Source organism: Echiichthys vipera (genome assembly GCF_963691815.1).
Source record: "Echiichthys vipera genome assembly, chromosome: 12".
NCBI classification, from domain to species: Eukaryota; Metazoa; Chordata; class Actinopteri; order Perciformes; family Trachinidae; genus Echiichthys; species Echiichthys vipera.
This window is the reverse complement of record NC_139837.1, coordinates 8721683-8746189: the sequence shown is the minus strand read 5'-3', so window position 1 is coordinate 8746189 and position 24507 is coordinate 8721683. Positions and strand designations below refer to the sequence as shown.

Genomic DNA, 24507 nt, shown 5'->3' with positions numbered 1-24507 from the left:
TGTGGGTTCAATCAAAACCATTTTCTGTTTAAGATTTTGAAAGAAAATAAAGGTAAAGACGCACTGGTGACAGGTTATTCCCATCACTAGACGTTGTCGTGCCGGACAAACAGCCAGTTATATCTGCTGATGTGTCAGTAAACTGGGCCGGTAGGCTGAGATACTGAGCGCCGTGACTGAACCTCAGCTGATTACGGATCATGCAGATGTCAGCGTTGCTACTCTGTAAGGTATTTGAGAGAGAGGCATGACCAGTCACATGTAGTGCCTAATAGCCATGAGCACAGAAACGCGCATGATGGGAAGGCGGCTTGCATAACATCTTTGAGTCGTGAGCTTCTGTCCACCAAAGCAGAGAAAATGGACATAGGACCATGGGAGTTATCTTTAGAAAAGATCATGTACATGCAACATTTATTAATACATTGTAATTAAGTCAGCTCCCAGCGCACAGATTAATACCAACACTACCAGCTCTTCCCTTATTTGGCAGTCAAATCCTCCTCCCTGGCATTTGTCACGCAGTGTTTTCATTTCTGTATAGTCGGTGTACAGCTGCACCACAACGGATACTTTGTTATCTTCCCCCTGCTTCTATTTTGACTGAACATAAGTCACCTTTAAGTGAGTTACAGAAACATTAGCCAAATACAACAACACAGACTGGGATTTTCCCCTCAGTTAGTTAGGCTGTATATAAATGTATCATAAACATGAAAGTTGCAGCAAAGGAATAAGTGACTGTGTTTGCATATGAAGATGTGTTTTTACAGGATAGACTTCTATGCATGGAGACAGTGTTAACTCGTAGTGCTCCTGCTATGGATCTGTATTTTTTGCTTCTTTTAGCTAGGTCAACATGACACTGCACTATTTACTGAACCTGACAGCAAACACAGTTTAGTGTTTACATAACAGAATGTATCAAATAAACTAAGGCTGCGAGCTAAATTTTCCTAACAAGAAATCTTTAAATGGATGTTGTGATTGAAATACATTAAAGGTCCCGCATTATAAAAAGTGAGATTTCCATGTCTTTTTTTAAATTATAACTCAGGTGCTATATAAATATAACCTGCCGCACAAAATCCTCAGAGAAGCCGTCATTAGAAGCTGTTAGAAAAATGCCTGGCCAAACCATCTGTCTATCAACAGCCTGCCAAAGTCAATCAGAAGTAGAGTGAAAAAGCCCTCAGTGCCGTTCTTTAGAATAGAATTGTCTTTATTGTCATTGTACCAGTACAACGAAATCTACAGTACAATCCCTTAAAGTGCATAAATAATTTTCTCTTCTATCGATGAACACAAACTCTCCAGTTCAGATATAACTGATGCTATTGCAACATATGAACTGACATCTTTAGGAGGCGCCGGGTGGTAGGGGGGGCAGATTACCCCGGAACCTTGTGGCTTGAAACACAAATGCATACTCCTCTTGTGTGATCTTATATTGCAAGAATCCAGCTGCAAGGTAAATATAAATACTGTTAAACGAGCTGTCGGGATTTATGTACAGTTGTGATGTCACAACAGGTGCTTAAACAGAGCCTTTTAGACAGAGGATGTATAGAGTATATTCAGACAGACAGAAAGCAGTCGCCCAATGTAAAGAGGCTGAAGGTCCTCAACACAGCGGCCGCACGTTCGACTCCAACCTGCGGCCCTTTGCTGCAGGTCTCCCCCTCTTTCTCACCCTATTTCCTGTTTGTCCTCTTCTATAAAGGTTTTAAAAAACTGCCAAAAAAGAATCTTAAAAGAAAAAAAAATCATGTAAACATGTTCTAATAGAAACCCAATATATAAACATGAATTTAAGATGAACACAATATGGGACCTTTTAGGAAATCTGTCCAATTTTAAGCTTTTTGGTTCTAAAATCGGCGTATTCCTGTTAGAACATTCAGAATTTTTTTATCACCCAAATACAAAGAAAAAGCAATATATACACTGAGGATACTATTACTTTTGAGAAAATGTGTCTGTAATTGAATTCAAATTTCTGGTGTCCATGCTGCCCAGGTCCACGCAGCATCACATCATGACGGCCTGTACAACCGGCCCTTCATTGAGTCTTTCGAGGAGACGCCCATGCTGGTGGCAGTGTTCACCTACATGAGCTACGGCATCCTGACCATCTTCGGCTACCTCCGTGACTTTCTCCGTCACTGGAAGATCGAAAGGTGCCACATCGCCAGGGAGAAGGAGGAACATAAGGTGAGAGAAGCCACAGACCGAATGAGGTGTGGTGTCTGTCAGTTAACAAGCCTGACTGTGACCCTGGTAGCGTGTATTGCACCCTGTATTCTTGGAAACAGTTTCACCGCAGCAATGACAGTTGAGCAACATGTTGTTTTGATTTCGACACATGCATTGTGCAGTCAGCGTACTTTGCCTATACTATACTGACTAATGTTAGGATTGTTTCGGTTGCACAGTGACAATGCCGTGAGAAAAAATTGCCGTCAAGGAAAAGAAAGGCCAGATGTGTTTCAGGTGTTGAATGGAAGTGATTTGGTAGAGTGAGTAGATGGTGACTGGATGTTTGCCTTGTTCATGTACAAACAATAGTGATAATGAATTGAGAAATAGACTCGATCTGTCTGTTGTTTTGTAACCACTAAACCAAAGTGGTATTTTGGGCACCCAAAAGCTTCCTAACACCTACCACCACAAGATATTGGCTCTCATTCAATTCAGTTCAATTTATAGTGCCAAATCATAGCAAAAGTTATCTCAGGACACGAGTAGGTAAAGAACACACTCTATGACTTTTATTTATGATTTACATAGACCCAACAATTCCCCCGTAGAGTACGGTGGCAATGAAAACCTTCCCTATAACAGACAGGAACATGACACAGACCCAGCTCTGTGGAGGACGGACATCTGTCTGCACCGGTTGGGGAGGAAGAAAAGGAGAGAGAAAGAGAGAAAAGAAGGACAGATGGACAGAGAGAGACAGAGACACTTCCAGTAACTACAATAATATCTATAGTAATGTGAATATGACTCATATTTCAAGCGTTTTAGGCGTTATTACTTCAAACTTGGTGTTTGGAGAGGAAGCATGCATTTGAACCATAGTGATATCGCAAACAGGAAACAGGTTGTTAGAACAGTGTTGGTGGATTTGCTGAAACACTTAGTGTTACTTTAGTGTGCCGTGTTTACAGAGCTGGAGTCTAACAAAGTATGTCTACTCAAGCACAATTTTGAGGCACTTCTACTCATATACTTTTTACTTTACTGCATTAGTTTTGGTAGCTTTGGTTTTATTAACTGGCTATTCCACGGATTCAGATTTATTATACAAAATATAAATCAACTAAAAGTTATTTTATATTATTAAATTGAAAGCTACCCAGCAGTACATAAAATAGTCATAGTCATCTTAACCAGCTGCAACTTTTAAATTAATAAATGCATGCATCACTAATTATAATTCAATAATATATTTTTTGAAACAAACAATTCTGCATAATGAGTACTTTTACTTTTGATCATTTAAAGGGATAGTTTCGATTTTTTCAAAGTGGAGCCAGTTCCGACATGGGAGCTATGTTGGGGGCCGGTAGCTAAATGTATCTCAAGCACCAAAAAAGGGCCTACCTAATAAAATCAATGTCATTTACAGTTTAAGCTATATTTACAATATTTTTACAGCGTCACCTTGTCATCAAACAGCCCTGGTTAAGTTTACGTGGCAGGAAACTGAAGCCAATATCTATAAAAAGCCCCCAGACACAATTGTCAAAATCTGTATTCCTGTTCTGCGTAAATCAGTACACCTTGCAGAGCACGGCAGTTGCTTGTCTATCACTCTGTTGGTTTGTTTGTTTGTTTGTTAGTTGTGCTTGTTTCTATCCTTTTAAAAACACCAAAGTCACACAACAGCACAAACAAACTAACTGACCGAGCCAAAGACCAGCTACTGCTATGTTCTCCGAGGTAAAATGACTGTTTGACTGTGAGTCTGGTGGCTTTTCAAGAGAGCAATATAATTACCAATCTTTTAACTTAAACGGGGCTGCCTGAAGACGAAGGAAAATGGTGAATACATTGTAAAGCATACACTGACAGTAAACTGATATTGATCTTTTTAGGTGGGGCTTTTCTAGGTGGCTAAAATATGTTAAGCTGCTGCCCCCACCCACCGCAGTACATCACCTAGCTTCTGTGTCAGTAGTCCTGTCGGCTTCTTCAAACTGGAGGCGTGCCGACCTCCATCTACCGTAGGAAATACACTGACAATGGATAAGTACTTCATACAACCACACTTCCAAAAAATCTGATCTATCCCTTTAAGCTAATGCTAATACTTTTATTTTACTTAAGTAAGGTTTTGAATGCAGAGCTTTTCCTTGTAAGAGAGTATTTTTACGTTATAGTGGTACTACATTGACTCAATTAAAGATCTGAGTCCCTCCTCCACCACCGCTCGTTTATCAAACACTTAGAATATTCCCCCTGAGTTGTTATGGCTTTTCTTCACAATTCAGTGGAATGTGCACTCAAGATTGCATTTTTGTCAACGCACAGCCAAAGAGGCAATTATCAGCACATTTGGAACATGTCCTTGACGCTGAAATTGTTTTCAACCTGTTATGTAACATTTGATAGCGAAGCCCATTGTTTCTGAGTATTTGGTTATGTTGAGGAAAGGAAACTAGCGGGACGGACGCGGGGAAGTCATTAAATCACTCCGAGGATATTGCACAGACGTGTCTTTGAAGAACCATGGAACATTAACTCAGAGTCATGTGTTTAAATGTTAAAGATTATATTTCTAGTTAAGCTTTCCAAAGGTATGAATGTCATGTGATTGTGTGAAGTTAACGAGCAGTTGTATATTCTTAAAGAAAGAGTAACATTACTACATTCTCTGCCTTTCAGCTACTGTACCCCTTTCTCCTCCTCATCATGCTCTCTTTATTCATCCATGTGTAGGACTTTGTGCCCCTCTACCAGGATTTTGAGAACTTTTACACCAGAAACGTCTACATACGTATAAGAGACAACTGGAACAGGCCCTTATGCAGCGTCCCGGGGGCCAAAATGGATCTGGTGGAACAAATCTCCCATGACTCTAACTGGACTTTTGAGTGAGAAAGACATACCATTTATTCAAGCCTGTAAACACTGTCATCAAACACGTGTTGTAATGCACATTTTTAATTTGCCCAGAAAAAAACCCTGAATGGAAATGACCTAAAGTCGATACAGTTTCCCATATTTTCACCCTCAGGCATTATTCAGATTTTCTCTGAATTCAGCTTGTCATAATTTAGAAATTAAATAAGTACTAATAAACTAGATCTGCCGCTAACAATTGTTTTGATTGTTTATTATTGTGACTATTATTTTTTCAAATTAATTTTTGGTCTTTAAAATAAAAGTCCACCACAGTTTGCCAGAGCTCAGGTGGATGTTGTCTGGCCAACAGTCCAGTACCTCAAAGCTCATCTCTTATGAATGTAGAATCTGTTGCAATGAAGCATTGTGATTATTTTGTAGGGGTGAGAGATGTTAACAAAAATCAATATCCTGATATTTTTGGGGATTTTGACGATAATGATAATTGACAATATTTTTCATCTGTCAAAATGTGTTTGTAAAGCATCGAAGGCCTATTGTAGTAGCTCACTCTTGTTAATAGTATATCAGATGTTAATGGTAATATTGAGAAAATCAGGTCTTATTTACTAACTTAAAACTGAGTTTATAAAATATCGCACCGACAAACGATCATGAGAGCATCTTAAACTGACACTTAATGACCCCTAATGTAAACAATACTCATCATATTTGAAATATAAGGCATGAGCACTAGAATCTGAATATATATTTAACTGCTTTATTGTAAAGTGAGTTGCACAGCATAAGCAAGAGAATACAAAGTATCAAATATTGCACAGAATTGTGACAGCTTTTGTTATTGCTTGCCATCTGTTGCCCTTCTTGTCACAAGGCACTCCCTTTCCAAATGACGCTGCCAAAGTTGGCTGAGTGTGTTTTCTTGTCGGTACCTTGCTGGCCAATTTTCAGATTCTTGATATTCTGTTCGGTGTTTAATTCGCAGATGGTCGAACAAGTGCGTTGTCGGGCTGTCTTTGACCGCAACCGCTTTCCGACAGCGTTGGCATCTTTTAAGCAACATCAGTGTTTTCAAAGCCAAAATGCCTCCATGCGAGTGAGGATGATCCACGTTTAGCTATTAAATCTAACAATGTCGAGCCGGAGGCTGGTAGCCTAAAGTTAGGGTTTTGTCCGATTCCCTCATCTTTAACACATGCAGCTGAAAACAGTCCAATCTGGCAACACCAGCAGTAGTCTGTCATACTGGGCTTGATCATGCAGTGAATGTGTGTCCTCTCAAAAAGGTGTGTTTTGATTGTTTTTTGCAAAAGGGGGGGCATACATGATAATTGTGATTTCACATATCGTTACAACAACAATTAACATACAATCATAGGCGCTATATATCCCACAACCCTAGGTTTTAGGTTGTAGTCCAACTAGTATTGACTCATCATGTTTGAGCGCAATCACAGAACCCGTCATCTGATAATCTGACATTTGAACTTTGTCAAAACATCAAATATTATTAAAATATGTATCATTAGTGCTTTAGGGCTGCACAATTACTCACAATTTTTGAAATTGTAACATGGACTGCATTGTCCATATTACAGGGGAGAAAAATATGGTGCTGCACAGATCACATTCTACAGACTTTAGACTAAACTCTGATACAGGTACAGGGACGGTTGAAGGGGTGGCTACAGCCTTTGAGAAACATTCCAATGTGTCCATCTTGACGTTAGCCTTAGCCCAACTGTCTACTTTGGACTGGTTTGCCGTACAAACTGTTCTGGAACGCCGTAGCCGTCCCTTCAGCTGGTGCTGCTTAAAGTCCCTACCACTGATTCCACCAGCTGATCTAGCAAATACTAAGTACCAACCCGATATCAGTGTTCTCTGTTGAGTGGCATCTGCCATATTTTTCGATGCAGCCAAAGATCAGAAAGGTTAAAAAATCAAGGACTTGTATGCTGTCAAGCCTTTCACTCTACCTCAATCTAGTTTTTAATTAGCAGCACCTGTCAAGATTATTAACTCTACCCACTGGCTTGCAAAAACATTAGCTTCCTCTCATTGATTGTTTCCCCTGTGTGATTATCTTCTTCTCCCTCCCTTCCAGATACACAGGTCGGGTATTGCAGGATGTGGTTAACTTGGGCTCGTATAATTACCTCGGCTTCGCTGAGAACATGGGTCCGTGTGCTGACTCTGCAGCCGAGGTCACCACCAAGTATGGCGTCGGAGTTGCAAGCACCAGGCAGGAGATCGGTATATGACACGCAAAAACACCCCTGACCTTTGCTATCACCTTAACTGAACAGCAGAAATGTGCAAGGATGAATATACCACACAAATGAAGGCATCATAGAAAAATGTGTTTAGCGGTGCAGTGGAAACTAACATGCTTGATGATTAAGTGCATTACAAATATCAGAGTTTAATATCTTTGTGTTATTTACTCTGCACAGCAAACATTGGTTTTATTAATAGATGCATGACAAAACATCAGGGTGCCTCTGAGATGCATTTGGCTGATTCAGTTACAGAGCCTGGCCAGCTGATTCCCTGTGATTTCCAGTCTTTGTTCTAAATTAAGCTAACCAGCTGCTGGCTCCAGCTACACATTTAGCTTATGCACACAAGGGTCCTAGCCATCTTCTTATCTAACCCTCAGCAAATGTCAAACACCCTCTCTAATAAGTATATTACAAATGTCAGATTAAAACAAACTGGAGAATGAAACGATGAAAATTAACCTTAAAATCTAAATACAAATTCAAATAAAGACAAAATGCTTTTCAAACATCTTATACGTATGAATTATGCTCTAAATCATGAATAAAACATTTTCAGTTCAGTATTTACCAGTTCCAGGACAATGGAGAATATCTGGATCCGTGTGCCCAAGGGACTGCATGTAATTTGGGGATCTGTGGCTGAAGTTAGTCTGATGAGATCCAGATCCCCCCTGGAGGAAGTGAAACACGTCATATGATTAGCAGATTTTTACTGAGAGTAGAACCAATCATGCTTCTCTCCTTATACAGGGAGTCGCCCACCTGCACGTTGATAAAGGGTACAGTAGTGTGTGCTCCATGACAGATGTCAGTTTTAAAGGCAAGAAGATAATACTGTGCAGTAGATGATACATAATCTAGCACTGAGAGACAGATTGACTTGACCAATCTAACTGCATGTAGTCATATATGTTTTGAGGTTGTGATTGGTATTTATGTTCATGGTGATGTGCTGATGTCTCCATCTCAGGTAACCTGGACAAACATGAGGAGATGGAGAAACTAGTTGCTAAGTTCCTGGGCGTGGAGTCAGCCATGTCGTTTGGAATGGGGTTTGCAACCAACTCCATGAACATACCAGCACTGACTGGCAAGGTAAAGGCCACTGCTGATAGATGTTTCAACTTGGGGCGCCCTGTGGCTCAGTGGTGATGTTTGCTTGGTAGCGCTGCGATTTATTCTTGCAGCACACTTTTCCCTCCATTTCTTATCTCCACTCTTTGACTCGGCATTCGTCTCTAAGTCTGATTTACTTGATGTTGACACAGCACTTTCTTTCCTCTTTTTCCCTCTCTATGTCGGCCTTCTGTCTCACTGCTCCTCTCTCTGTTATGTCAGTGTATGCACTTATGTATTGGCATTGAAATAGGTTTTACAGGAGGCATTTTCGTTCACAGACTACATTTTAGCTTCAACAAAACCCTCCCACAACATTACATTTTAGCTTCAACAAAACCCTCCCACAACATCACACTATCACAGATCAGTTCAAGTTCAAAGAGACACGAAAACACTCTCTGGCCTCATATCAGGAGGAAACCCCTCCTGTCGGCATAAGCAGTCGGCGGCTCGACTGCGTGTCAGAGTGCGAAATAACAGAGTTCAGGCCAGTGTGTTTTGTCACGGTGCTGTGGATGTTGTTTGGCAGGTAGCTACTGTGCTATTCCACGTAGCTGATTTCCACTGTTGAGAGGAAACTAACAGTGGAAAGGGCGAGACTGCAGCTTTACATTCTTCTGTTCTTGTGAAACGGTGCAAACCCAGAGTGCTCGCTCAACGTCTTCCCTTAAATAGCAAACAATGCAATCAATAAAGCAGCATTCTCGATTATGATCATCTCAGCACAGATCATTTCATAAATTTTAAATGATACTCCGTCCACCCACTCACTAGAAAATACGTACTTAAGTGATTTGTAATCAGGTCTGCATATGTAACACTATCTTCTACCTTAGATGGATTAAAATAAATCAGATGTTTGAATAATTTAGATATATTAAAGAACCCATACTGTGTTATTTTTCTGGTTCATATTTGGGTTTTGGGTTTCTTATAGAACATGTTTACATGCTTTAATGTTCAAAAAACATAATTTTTCTCTAACTGTCTCTGGATAAACTTGTATTCTCCCTCTTTCTAAAACACTCTGTTTTAGCACCTGTCTATTTAAGACCCCTCCAGAAAAAGTTCATTCTGCTTTCATGGAAATTGTTTGTTTTATAATATGGGACCCTTTTGTGATGTCGTGAAGGGCTGTCTGCTTCTGAGCGATGAACTGAACCATGCTTCTCTGGTCCTGGGAGCCAGACTTTCCGGGTCCACCATCAGAGTCTTCAAACACAACAGTGAGTCTGTGATCACGATTTTCTTAAGTATGTCTCCTACCTGCATTTATAGCTCCCTTCTATTTGTCACTCCCCCAGTTTATCCTAATTCATTGATCCTTCTCCAGAAGTCTCTTTTAGCTTTTATTACTTTTATTGACACATACAGTTTATCGTTGATGTACTTTACAAAGCACACGCACTGCTGGAGAGTTACTCCGCGGTCTGAGTCTCAGTCTTGTCATACTTTAGATATTTTGAAAAGGCTAATGAAGATACGACATGTGTTTTTTTTTTAATATAACAGACCTTTTTCATACCAGACAATTTGACAGCCTACTCTCTGATGTTTGAAAGCAGCCCTTATGTGTGTTTTCCTTTTTTTCAAGCTCTTCAGCTCACTCCAGGTTAGGACTAATGATAAGAGCCATAGCTTCAAACCCCTAGATCAAACTAGTCTGTAACGCGTCCCAATAGGAAAAGCACAGATGTAAACAGTAAAATGAATGATGGCTGCTACTGTTTCAGTGTCCTGGTATTGTCCATGCCGGCTCACTGTGACAGCTTACTGAGACACTTGAGTAGGATAGAAGAATGACCTTTGTTAGTGTTATTAGTAACACCTTCTTCATTAAATTCACACAAAAATAGAAAATGACCTGTGGCTGTATGTCAGATGCAGAGCTATCTAGCTGCTAATGGTGGATCGCAGACTCAAACCAGTATACAAAGTATATATTTAGGGTGGCTCATACATAGCTCTTGCTCTCATAAAGCATGAAATACGATTTATAATGTGTACTTATTTGTCTGTGTAAAAAGATTAGCTGCTAATTGCTTAATAGCCATTAGTCTAGCTCTCTGCAGCTACACAATAATATTAATAATATTTCAGCTGGGTCATCTTCTGCACTATAAATAAAATTGAATTTAATTAATGTTGAAAAAAGCTCTCTGCTTGATTCTAATTACTTATGTCTGTGTAATTAGCAGCTATATGGCTTTCTCCCAATTTTTTAACATCTAGCCACTAGGTGCCAGCTAACTAGCCAAAGCACCTCCTCCTACTGGTAAGAAAGTTCAGTAACTTGTTAAATCTTATCTTTTCAGTTGTAGCTACAAACATACCAAGGTTTGTGTTTTCTTTTGAATGGTGAGAAAAAAACACGTGACTCATTTTCTTTGCTAAAATATGGGGTTGAACTGTGGCTAATGTGCTAAAAACAACAGCTACTTTTTTGAAGAATCTGACTCTATCCGATTATGTTTTTTTTTAGAAAACACTTCACACTTTGTTTGAGGGTGTATTAAAAACATGTAGGCATGTATCACTTTCTCCTAATGTATTTCCAGCTGACTACAAGCTACCAGCTTTTTTTTTTTTTTCCACCACTGTTGATGGCACAACTTTCATTTTTGATTTTGCTGTCAGATATGCAGAGTCTTGAGAAACTGCTGAGAGAGGCTATTGTTCACGGGCAGCCCAGGACGCACAGACCATGGAAGAAGATCCTCATCGTGGTCGAGGGCATTTACAGGTAGCGTACCGTTTTTTGGCCCCATAAGACGGAAATTTTTTATAAAACATCAACGTTTTGTTGCACAGTATTACTTTATTCTTTAAATCGGTTTGTGACCTTCTGACCTTTTGAGGTTATGGAAATGACAGGGTTCTCACACACCCTGGAAAACCGGTCATGGAAATGCATGAAAATTTATTAAACTGACCTGGAAAGAATCTATGTCGTCTTTGAGAATTTGAATAGTAGTTTAGCCCCTTACTCAGATGACGTAGACGTAAACCTAGGTGGGTTTTAATAGCTGCTTGTCACCTACTCCCAGCACCTTCACTGCAGTCTCTTATAGTGCTTTTCAACCGACGGAACAGGTTCACCGACCAGATTTTGAACCATCAAAAATGCAACCTTTTCATTTCGGCTCCCAATCCACAGAATGAAACAGACTTGCAGCAATCTTTTTGGCCTCAAGTCTATATTTCCTGGAGAATGGGCTAAATGTGTCACCACTATGCCTACCAGTAAATTATATGACTGTTTGTGAGCAAGTGCTGTCCTGTATTTACAAGAAAAACTCCTGAAAGACAAAAAGAGCGTGAATGCTGAAATGCTATCAGTGCTGGTGCAGAACACAATAGGTGCTATCAGTGCTGAGAGTGAGTTCAGGGGCCGGGACATCAGTGTTTGCAGCATTTACGGTCACAACAGTGGAACAATACGAGTTACCAGCTTTAAAAATTCCAGTGATTTCCTTCCTGGTTTCAACAAGAACACTGCCTTATCTGGAGGTTCAGCAGATCGTGTGCATCAGTAACTGTTTCTCATTCAAAACACATTTTAGATTAAAGTTCTCGACTGGTTCGGTAAGTTTTTCAGCCACTTCCCCTGTATTAGATAAAACGTCTTACACAAACGCATGCAAAAAGAAACCAGACTTCCGGACACAGCTCTTATCTTCTGTTGATGGTCCATGTGGTTTCGTTAGATTCAGCAGCATCAACAACCCTGGGATTAATTCGGTGCGTGGTTTGCTCTTACTGCTTGTAATCACAGTGAGCAACTTTGATGGGTTACTTCATTCTGCCAGACACATCTGCTGCTACAGGGTGCCAATCATGCACTTTCTTGTGACGTTTGTTATATTTTTTGTGACATTGTTTCATTTTTTACACGCTGTATGTTAACATCATATTTGAGGAATAACCTTTAAGACGTACAGTTGTTATTCAGATAAAGCCCGTTCAATACCTGACAGGTCGCAGCAGTTTTACATTTAGACCCTGAGTTTGGAAACGGGTATAAATCCCCTGAGCTCAAGTTTCATTCAGGACATTTTCTTGACACTGACTTTTTATTTTGCATTTTCCTCCCTGCAGCATGGAGGGCAGTATAGTGCGCCTGCCAGAAGTGATTGCACTGAAGAAGCGCTACCGGGCCTACCTTTACCTAGACGAGGCTCACAGCATAGGAGCCCTGGGGCCAAGAGGGAGGGGTGTGGTCGATTACTTCGGCCTAGACCCCCGTGATGTGGACGTCATGATGGGCACCTTTACCAAGAGCTTCGGCGCTGCAGGGGGATACATCGCAGGGAAAAGGGTGAGGATGGAGGATTGTAGGTTTATTTTATTGCAGTTCCATTTGTTTTTAAAGTAGGAGTGTAAAGAAAGGACATCAGATAGAAGAGTGGTAGAATGAGCTGAACACAAGCTCTTCTAGTCACAAGACATGGATAGTGCGTCCCAGTGTTCGTACTTGATCCACTATTGTAGATTTACAGCTGACTGCTAACTGCATTCCTGACATAGTAACCATGTTCCACGAGATCAAATTATCTTAATAAAAAGTGAGGTTCAAGGAAATCTCGACTTCAAGACAAAAGCTACTTTTTTGTCTCTGTGAAATGCTGAAAAAGATTGTGACACCTTATTGCTGTGGAAGATTCTAAACTTAAATGAGTTTTAGCATTGTGCAAAGCACTCAGTTGCCTCCTTATCCTTGATTACAATGATTCTGCATGAAAGTGGTGGAAACGTGGGCTGATTCACTAGATGGCACCAAAGTTCAAATTATTCTGAACAGAACTGGTTAACAAACCCGTTTCCTGTTGGTCGAAAAGGGAAATTGAATCAGTAATTTTTATTGTTAAAGAAATTCAGCATTGAAGCATGACACGTGTCCTTAAGTAACAGGGTGTAGCCTACAAAGTGTCAATAACCTGCATGTCACACTTTTTTTATTAATCATAACTACAATACATTTTTCTCAAATTGACTTTGTTTGCATTGGATAGCAGAGCCCATTATAGTCCATGGTTCTTGAAATTTTATTTATGACCAACTGTTTACATCTTTCTCTGCAAATACAGTGAATAAGGGGCATGCTTTTATTCTCACAGTAAAAGATGCACCATATTTAAAGTAAGCCTCAGTTACACAGAGTCCTGAACTCTCACAGGTTGTAGAGACTGTAGAGTAATTAAAGCTTTCCGTGCACATCTCCTTACCTCTTCTGTGTATCTGCTGGGTCTAGGAGCTTATTGAGTACCTGCGCTCCCATTCCCACAGTGCGGTCTACGCCACCTCCATGTCTCCTCCTGTGGTGGAGCAAATCATCACTTCTATGAAGTGCATTATGGGAGAGGATGGCACAACGATAGGTGAGTGGTTCAACATTATTAAAGGTACCCTGTGGTGCTTTCACTCCAGCAGCGATATTGAAGCAGTGTTTTTTAAATGAGCGGGCTTCCTTTTTGTTTTTCTGACATGCATGTGAAACCATTGGTAGGGCTGTGTGTTGCATTTACAACACACAGCCCTACCAATGGTTTCACATGGATGACAACAATGCAGGTTTCAAAAATGTTAAGTTAGCGAATGTTTTATGAGGAAGAAATACATTCAACATGTTCGGTAGACCTCCAAGGAGCACATAATTGTGTTACTGTAAAGTAACAGTGAAGGTAAACAGAGCTTTTGTTTGTTTTAGGAAACTCCACTGGCCGCCTTTTTAAATTTGATGCTTAGAAAAGTCCCTGATTGAGATTCAGATGCAAGGGAAAGAGGCAACCTGTGCATTTTCACATAATGTGTTGTGATTGAGTTGAGATGTTTTGGCTTTGAAACTTTATTAACTAGGCCCCAATGCCCCGTACCTCTGTTACAGGTGCAAATAGACAGGATTCCTACACGGTATGGTATTTCATTTGAGTTATTTCCAGGTCTGGAGAAGTACGGAAAAAGGGAAAAGATTATGGAAAAATGTTCGTATTGTTTCTAGACTATTATCTCGCTTTCTAAAATAAAATATGTTAATATATACAAACAAAACAAGCTTACTCACGCAACATAGCCGACCTGTAGATGTGTAGATGATCTGAAACTAATTGAGCTGGCTGTAGAATGGTGTCGGGTTACCATGGTTACCGTGTTCTGTGCGACTGCAAATGTAATTTCTACATTTTATTCATGATTTATTTTTATTTATTATTATTGTATTTGTATAAGTATGTTTGCTGCATTGGCGATTAGATGGAGTAAAGACCTGTGTTTTCTCTTGTAGTCTCCGGGCTAATTGTACACCCCTATTGTTACTTTCTGTAGCGTTGCAGGTACAGAATTATTAATTGCACTCTTAGCATTGAGTTTGAATAAAATGCTGTGCTTTGAATATTTCTCGCTTTGAACATTAATTCATTTATATGAGCTACAATACGTAGGTGAAAATGTATTTTAATTTCTTGGCAACATAAGAATTCCTTTATTAATCCCGCTAGGGAAATTAAATTTTTTCACTCTGTTATTATTATTATTCAGGTTACGCACACACACACAGGCCCGGAATACACACACATGCACAAACAGGACCTACATACATGCAGTTAATCGAGAGATGTCAGAGCGAGGGGGCTGCAAAATGGATCTGTGCCCCGAGCAGTTGGGGTTTCGGTGCCTTGCTCAACTGCACCTCAGCAGTGCCCAGGAGATGAACTGACACCTCTCCAGCCACCAGTCCACACTCCTTTAATGATCCACACAGGGACTCAAACAGGCGACCCTACGGTTCCCAGCTGAGTCAGCTATGGACTGAGCTACTGACTGGCATACGGTCAGAAATTAACATTTGTGTTAAAAGTTGGATTTTAAAACCATTTGAGTCTGGATAAATCTGGAATTTTGAAATGGAAAATGTGTAGAAACTCTGAATAGAGCATCTCTTTGTGTGTTTGTGTCTTCCCCACATCCCATCCACAAATGATTGATGCTTAAAGTAGAATACAGCACCAGTGTGATTGATGTGCAACGATAATCCATCCATTTGTGCTACGCCATTGTTAGACTATCAGGTCTTGATTCATTCAAGACCAACAGGAAGTTGGTTTTATGCCCTGACAGCTGTCAATAATGTCCTCCCAAATTGTTCTTTAAAATAATAGGCAACCATGGTATCAAGGGTGATATGACTGCCATATTTTTATGTCTCCGCAACGACAGCCAGGGCCTGAGCCTTATGTTTTCAGGTCCGTCTGCCCCTTATCTCATGAACTTCCAGAGGGAACGTCTTCACATATAGCACAAACATCCACTTGGACCAGAGGATGAACTGATTAGATTTTGACCATAACGCCAACGAAGACTCTTTAATGGATAACATTCCCTTGATACTTTAATAGCTTATCAGTTCAAATAAACAAAGTGTCTGACCGTCAGACCATCGCTGCTGATGTCCAGTTTGTAAGTACTGAGTGGATTTAGTCTTTGTCATTTCCATCAGTTGCCACCAGGTGTCAGTGCACACAAATGAAATCTAAGACAGACTCAACATCACAGTTACCTAAGATCAGTTATTCCTCAAAGTGAGTTGAAGCTGCATCAATTTTAGATCTCTCCAGTCCAGATAAATCTTAGTTAGGTAAGATTTAGCCTTTGTGCTTTTTCTATTAACCCAAAAATGTCACTTCTGCTCCCTGGCAGAGGCTCCCATGACAGTACTGTCATTTGTACGGGCAGAACACCACCCTACGGACCTGTATGTCTTTGCAACAATCTGTGTGTGATAGTTTTGTGTGACTAGATTTGTGAGCAAACTAACAAAGTTTGCAGTCTGGCTTTTCAAAGAAGCCAGTGAATCTCCTGATCCCGTGTGGAAGAAGGAAAACATTCCAGAGAAACTAAAAACTCGATCTCACCATGGTGCCTGGATGCTGTAACACTCAGATGTTTTCTCACTCTCTGTCTCATGAATATGATTGTTTTCAGCTGCTTGTCATCCTTCTTTTGTTTTTCATCTTTTCAGTGCATCATCAGCCTAGCTCTAAGTAAATTCCTTAGAACAGAAAGATCAGATCTGCATAAGAGAAGTCACGTTTGTCTATGTTTAACTCTGACACTTGAAGGAAGTTATAACTTTACACGCAAAATCCTAGACCTCTTTTCACACAAATTTTCATGGTCCTAGGAATTTGTCTGCGTTGCCATTTTGGCATCTAAAAAAGGCAACAAATTGTAGCTGTGGCTTGTTATACTCGTCATAAATCAGTTTCTATTTATGTTAAAGCACCTAGAATGTTGTATAGCCTCAACCAAATAGTTTGCTTGTGCCTTTCAATCATTTAGATCTATTGTTCACTATTTTTGTCTGTGCCCCTTACAGATCTCATGTATGTAGGAGTTATGCATCTACAGATATTGAACCCTAAAAATGGCTTAAATGTTCAAGATGATATTTAGGGGGCAAAAATTACAACTATATGTACTATATTTTACTCAGATAGCATATACAGAACATTTTAACAAAATCTAACATTGTAAACAAAAACCTCCAAAAACATGTGCGTGTGTCTGTGTTCGTGTGCTTGTGCATGTGAGTGTGAGTGGTGAAACGTCTTCCTAGACAAATAACCAAGTTCAGGTGCTTTTGAATTGCTTTGGGGATAACGATGACCTGGACAAATGAGAACATTCACAGGCTTAAAGCTCATTAACTTTGATTGAATTGTGGTTACTTTTCATTGTATTTGCTGGCAACGCTCTTATTTCAAAATATCTTCCCATCCCAAGGCTGTGAGCGTCTGCGACAGCTTGCGGAGAACACGGTCTATTTCCGCAGGAGGCTTCGAAAAATGGGCTTCATCATCTATGGCAACGAGGACTCACCTGTCGTACCCATGATGCTCTACATGCCTGCGAAGATAGGGTGAGCCTCGGATATATAAGGTCCCATATTACCGTATACTAACTTTCAGGTTCATACTTGTATATTGTGTTTCTACTAAAACATGTTTACAAGATTTTCCTGTTTGTCCCACCAGAGCGTTTGGCAGGGAGATGTTGAAGAGGAACATCGGGGTGGTGGGCGTGGGCTTCCCCGCAACGCCCATCATCGAGTCCCGGGCACGCTTCTGCATCTCAGCCGCCCACACAAAAGAAGTGCTCGACTGGGTAACTTATTTGGTTTTACCCCTTATTATTAAAATGTTTTTTAGACAGATGGAGAATCTGGATTTGTCATTTAAAATGACTTTTTACCTTTTAGGCAAACGATTAGAGTTGAATTTGAGAACATTATTTAAACAACAAAATCTTTAACAGACCAAACAACCATTAACGTTTTACTTTAACATTTTAATGGAAAAGATGCAAACTTTCTCATGAGCAAGATACAGCTTTGTTGCGTCTGTTTATTTGCTAACCCTTTCAACCGGACAATGTGTGGTTTACTCACTTACTCATCTTTTTCCCCTATGGGACATGAGGCTTCAATAAACACTCTCTGTTGCGTTCGGTCCCTGGCAGCAATGTGTGGTTCGCTATAGACAAAAACCTGCGAGCGGCTGAAAACACATACTGATTGTTTAGTGGCTTCGTTGGTAGGGTTGGGTATCAGCACAAAATATTGTATCAGGTATCGCCAGAAATAATCCGGTAGCAACTAGTATTGACATGTCTCCAGTCAAGTGATACATGTATTGGATCATTTATGTACCCAGTTGTAGAAAAATTACTACTTGTAGGGTTTTGCTCGCAGCCAATCATCACAAGCATTCTTTGATTTTAAGCCATTTAGACCGGATGCAACGTTTGCTTGTACTAAATACCTTCAAGACTGGATGTGACATCTGCATGTTTTGGATGATCTCAACGGGTTTAAGACAGCTGACTGACAAAATCCAATGTGATTGGGGGAAAAAAAAATTTCTTCTGCGCCTCCACACTGAAGTATTAACAGATAATAAAGTTGAACATCGACAGACAATGGAGGACGACCTGAGCGAGGCAGACCACAGCACTGTTAAAAATGAATCCGACCACGACCCAGAACAAATTGATGACGTTGACATTCTGTGCAGTTTTACAGAAAAAAAAACCTCCGGTTTAGGGAGGTTGTTTTGAAACTGTGCTTAGGTTTTTGAGGGTGTTTTTGCAGGCAGACTGCGGTCTTTAACGGGTTAATACGACAGCAGCAGCTACAGCCCATACACTCTGTGGTGTGGTGAAGTTGAGCACGGCATATTTGAGCTATCAGTTCTGCATGACAAGATGCGTCCATTCCTATTGGCTGGTTTGGTAAACATTGAGGGGTGCCTCAATCAAAGCAGTTAACTCTCACTGGAGTTAACTTGTGTGTACTTGTGTTCTTCAGTATTTTTGGCACCTTTGATCTTCTACAGCTCCTGCACACTCACCACCTTGTGTTCAGCGTGAGAAACCTGAATAAGTATTTTTAGACTGCAACACCTGTGGTAGCAAGTGCATTGATGTCGACTAGTCTTGCGTAGTCAGATCTCCCTGGTACACAGCTCTTTTCTCCTGTGTTGGTAGAGCTAAAGCAACAATTATTCAGTGAAAAACACACTCTGAGTTGTTGAAATTACTTTAATTAGTCAGAACTGTCAGGCGCAAGCATTACTGAATTAAGCTTACTGGGGACTTAGGGCTCAACACAGTTCCAGGGGGCTATGGCTAATTACAGAACTTGTACACACATTGGGTTTCTGTCAAAGCTTTCCAGGATTTATCTTGTAAGCTCAATTTGAAAGTCATTGTTGTTGAGTCCAAAAGAAAGAGAATGGTTTAAATGTCGATGTTCCACCAAAGGCAGGATTACCTCAGGGTGATACGATCTGAGGCTCATGTCATACGGCAAGACATCGTGATGACATTTAAGGGAAGATGAGCAGGATAACCATTTGTAGTTAAGAGTAGTCTAATATGTATTTACAGTGCAGTGCCCGTTTGGGGCGGGCCAAACGAAATCTAAATCGAGTAATGAATTGTGATTATTATGAGATTAAATGGCAGTATATAAATTAATTAAAATGAGCTGCACCTTCACCAGCTACAACATTAAAGTAATGAGCACATTAATGCATCAATAGTTATAATTATGTTACAAAATATGTGAATCTGAAATAAGCCAATCTGTATAATAAGTACTTCCCCAGGTCAAAAACCCATAAAATGATAATGAATTCAGATGAAGTTCTGTGAGAAGTTGATGAGGGGAAAGCTCAGGAAGACACAACAGAGAGGTGCATACCTGGATAGAATTAAGGTAACACACTTTTTAGTGGATTATGTGTTTGCCGAATTGGAGGAGATTCAGAAACGATGGTGAATCTCACTTTATCTGTGCATTTGGTCGGTAGAGCCGCGCTGGTTTACTTCCGTTTTTTTAACAGAGTTCTGCTGATACAAACCCAGCCAAAATGCACCACTTTCCACACAAAGCACACCACTGGGTCCATAGAAACAGAACCAAGCACTGTAATGCCACCCCAGGTGTGATTTCAAACTTCCTTCCAGAGGCAAAAGAGGTGTCTGCGTCTTGTTTGTACGAGCCGATCCGCACCATAAATTAACCACTTAAGCCTGACCAGACCCACAAACCGCCAGTAGCTTTTTACTTGTTTGTAGGTCATCTCGCCAGTCACTACTTTGTGTTGCCAGCTTTCTCATTCATTCTGTTGCGGCTCTGTGACTTGGAAGAACGCAGACCAGAGCAGGTTAATATGTAGTGTATTGGCGTTCTTGAGAGCCAAGGCCTCCACTCAAACGATCGAATATCCTCATTGTGTTGCTCCACGTCATTGCAAACTGTTCAGCTTTGATCGCTCTTGGCAACCCATCAAAAGGCCGCCCACTCCTCTCAACGAGAGCTCCTCTTCTGCTATACTGAGCTCACTGCACACCTGCCTGCTCGTCCTCTTCCAGTCACTGTCAGCTTGCATCTCATTTGAACATAAATGTAGATCATCTCACACAGTGGCTCAACCATCTTCTAGCTGTAGTGTCCTCGCGACTCAGATGCATACTGTGTCTCCAGGAAGTGCTGCTGTTTTCCACTCCTCTTTCTCTTCTAAAGAAACAAAATGAAGACAAGGAGTGGGAGTATTGTGATGCTTTTATCTTTTCTGATGTTAAAGTCTCTCTTTGTAAGCCTTCCTCTCTATCATTCTCTGAAACCTTAATGTGTCACGTTGATTTGCGTGTCTCTATTGTCAGCTGGTGAGCTTTTCGCACCCTCACATGTTCACAAAAACCTAAATCATTGTAGTTTAACTTTTTGAAGTCTTTTCATTTTACTGCCTGCATGAATGTCCTAACCTTAAAACAAATTTATTATTTTACTTATTCATACTGACTTCTTGAAAAACTAAAAACAGACTGAAATGATTTTTTGGGGGGGACATTCTGTGGCATCACCGGTCTAAAAAAAGCCAGATTAGGTTCTATCATACCTTACTGGGGTCTGCTCAGTCTAGTGTTCCTTGCATGTGTATGTCTCGATGTATTTCAGATGGTGGCTGTTGGCGCCGAAGTCTTTGTGTTCCTTTAAAGATGGATTTCCTCCTTTATCATGCTGTGCTCTAAATGTCTTCTCAACTTTATGAAGTTCTGCCTTTGCAGTCCTCATCCCACTTTTTATTATCTTGTTCTCCTTCTACTTGGAAATACAGCTTGAATGGCATACCGGCTGGAGTGTAAAAATATTGCTATGTGGACAGTTGACGCCATGGGCGGTCTGCCCGGACCCTTACGCCAGGCTGGCCATAGCGGACCCTTGCAGACACAGAGAGTATAATTTCGTCAGAGCAGACAAATTATGAGAACGCACTTAGGCGTGCTCCTTTTTCGAGGGCGCCAAATGATGATAGGACAACTCCAAATCTGACGAAGACAATGAACAACATGACCTGGAGGGAAGAAAAACACATGTATTACAATACAGGCACTTTTCCCCTCCCTGGCACATAACACATTACCCTCAGTAATATACAACATTATACTCAGTCATCCCCAGGTTGTGATGTTATTGTCAACCATATGTTAAATGTATACATTTTAAATTAAAATCTTTTTGGGTGAGGATTTTCAGCCAAAGTGACCATTTCCTGCTTGTTAAACTTAACCTCACACCCTAAAAGGAATAAAAGTCAGTGGTGTTTTCTATTAGATCCCAGGTTTTTGATTGAATGTGTTTGTGTATAAAAATATTGCTTCATGCAGCATTTCCTTGAGCCACATATGGCCCTCCATGGTGACATTTTTTTTATATATATATAAATGTCTCCACAGGCGCTGAATATCATCAGTGAGGTAGGAGATCTTCTGCATCTCAAGTATTCCCGACGCAGAATACAGCCGTCTTTGGCGCGGCCCTGTGACGATAATGTGTATGAGGACATTGACGACTGATGAACCACTCCTCTCCCAAAGTGGCGCCAACCAGAACAACCCCAGAAAACACAGAACGCGTCAAGGTGGATCACAAGTCTTCCACAATGATGTGCACAGGTGCCCCATGTCACTAGCTTGCCATAATATAACCCCCCCAAACAGGAGGAAAACACTTAAAACTCATCTAATTCTTCTTTGCCTTGCATAAACATGCAAAACTTAAAAACCGATAAACAGTATTACTGCTTTTTCCTGTGTACCTTTTTGTATTATTTTTTTTTAATCATTTTATGGCACAAGAATTCTAGTTGTACAAGTGTGAATGTCTGCGTCATGTTAAGCCTCGCGGTTGTGTAAGTGAAGTGGATGAATGCCGACTTTCCAAAGGTCTGGAAATTGTAAGCCATTGGGATTTCTTTCATAATACTAGATCTAAAATAAACTTTAATGGGGTAAAGTTGGATAACTTTTTAACAACAATCAAGACTTTCATCCAGTTCCGTTCAGATGAGTGATCATTGCCATAGGCCAAAAGCACTGGATGCTCCAATGATGGCACAGGACCATGTGAGTGACCAGATGTAATCTGGGTAGCACACACAGTTCTTTACTAGGTGCTTCTAGTGTAGTCGAAGGTGGTTTTGTATATTAGAACAGGTTAAATTTTGTCTAAAAAGCCCCGCTAATGACTTCTAAAGGACGTGCTGCTCCTTGAACCTCATTACTGTTGTCTCTTTATCCTTAGTTCTTCTAGACGGGATGAAAATGTAAAACCTCAGAGTTGAGCGAGACACTTCCGTGGACATTGTTGCAGATCTAGCACAACAAAAAACAGTTGCCAAATATCAGAAGATGTTGAACAGCGGATAACTGCCTAGATCAATGCAATGACTTGTAAATATGACGCTACAGCCAGTAGGCGCTTGGCAAAGCTCAAAGAGAAATAGTTCCAGCCCTTAAACTCCCCATTAAACCATTAATTGTTGTTTCGACATTTTGTTTTCACACAAATTGAATGCCTCGTCCCATTTTTATGCTAAGTTAAGATGCAAACCTGACTGCTCTAGCTTCATATTTATTGTACAGACACGAGTAATATCGGCCTTTTTTTATCAGAATTTAAAGCAAAGGTTTTTTTTGTTTATGTTTCCTTTAAATTCAGATCAGTGCGGTGTCAGGTTGAATGTCTAACGCTGGCTTAAGTAAACAAATTACCTGATTATAATAAGTATTTATAAAAGCCATAAAATAAAAGCACATGAAAATATAAAGTCATTAACCGCTCGACAACTTAATTTAATGCAACTAACACCAGCTCTGGGTAAGTGCAACAGTGCCAATGGGGAAATGGATCCAAATTACAAGTGAGCATGTTCTTGTCGTATTTGAGAGTAAATTGCCTACACACTGTTTCCATTCACATTTATTTCTGCAGATTTTTGCGGTACTCTGCGGAATACCAGATATTCCCATAAAGTGTCTTGGTCTCCGGACAGCATATAACATGGCCACTAGCCAGAACAATTAAAACTTTACCAATTGGACCAAATTCCTAAAGACCTCTCTCGATTTTTCTTTCATACATGGATGAGATGGCCAAGTACACTCGTTTATTTCCCTTTACCTCTAATTCTTCTTCTACACTTTTTCTGTTCCGTTTACTGACCGCTAACAGACGTGTGGCCTATAGAGCCAATTTAACATGCAACAACGCTGTAGCCTAGTTCATTTGGTGGCAACATTTCAAAATTAATTCAATGGAAACATAGTTACGGAGGAAAAACCCCATGCTGCATAGCTTCAAAAGCTTCGAACGTATCTGCATCCTTTCCAAATGCAAGACGAAAAACACAATTGAACTGTAAGCAGCAACGGTTAAAGGGACAGAAACATTCCAATTGGTTGCCGTCGTAGTGGGTACGGCGAACCAGTCATTCCCCCGCAGTAGACAGTTGGGCTCCAATGTCAACAACCCATGGAAGGTTTCTGGAACGCCATAGTCCCTTTAGCCATCGCTGCAGACGTCACTGTTTAAAGTTCCTACTTTTTGCAGTGTAACACTCACACATTCACATCCAATTAGTCTGTTCAATTTTGGGTAATTTTGTTGAATCTCCATTGACATTGCAAATAATTTTAGTATTTTGAATGTTCTAGTGACAACATAGTATATGATCAAATATAGCCTTGTGAACTCCCAATACTCAAACATATAGAATATAATTTAAAATATGGTAAATCACTGCTATTTAAAGATGTCTATTGAAACTTGAGTGAGGAATCGAAACCCTAATGGTTTGTCACCCACGTATATGGCCGGCCTCTCGTTCCCACAACTGTTACATGTCACCATAACTGTCTTCGTTCAGTGTGATTATATGTTTTTTTGGGGTTTTTTTTTAAACTTGACCAATTTGCTGTTTGTTTCTACAGTTTAATGTATTACAGATACCAGACAAATATTAAGTTTAACATGACATAGACTTGTGACTGTCAAATTAGTCTTACTTTTTTTAATTCAGAGGCCAATATCTGCCCAATACAGAGTTGAGCTCATTGGTATCAAAGCTCCACTTGAAAGCTAAAGTCTAGATGATCCATTCAGTCACTC

At 40.3% G+C, this 24507-nt stretch overlaps 1 protein-coding gene across 1 annotated transcript in view; it reads left to right on the top strand.

Moving 5' to 3' along the window:
• The window catches only part of LOC310954982 (serine palmitoyltransferase 2-like), a 28261-nt gene that overhangs the window by 1329 nt on the left and 2425 nt on the right, over nt 1-24507 (top strand). Inside the window, exons 2-12 of the mRNA XM_083924694.1 lie at nt 2020-2214; nt 4948-5102; nt 7202-7350; nt 8350-8474; nt 9631-9724; nt 11136-11241; nt 12597-12816; nt 13750-13876; nt 17277-17412; nt 17528-17657; nt 21795-24482. Coding sequence (XP_083780820.1) covers nt 2020-2214; nt 4948-5102; nt 7202-7350; nt 8350-8474; nt 9631-9724; nt 11136-11241; nt 12597-12816; nt 13750-13876; nt 17277-17412; nt 17528-17657; nt 21795-21914 — 1557 coding nt within the window. The 3' untranslated portion in view covers nt 21915-24482. The remainder of the gene's footprint in view (nt 1-2019; nt 2215-4947; nt 5103-7201; nt 7351-8349; nt 8475-9630; nt 9725-11135; nt 11242-12596; nt 12817-13749; nt 13877-17276; nt 17413-17527; nt 17658-21794; nt 24483-24507) is intronic.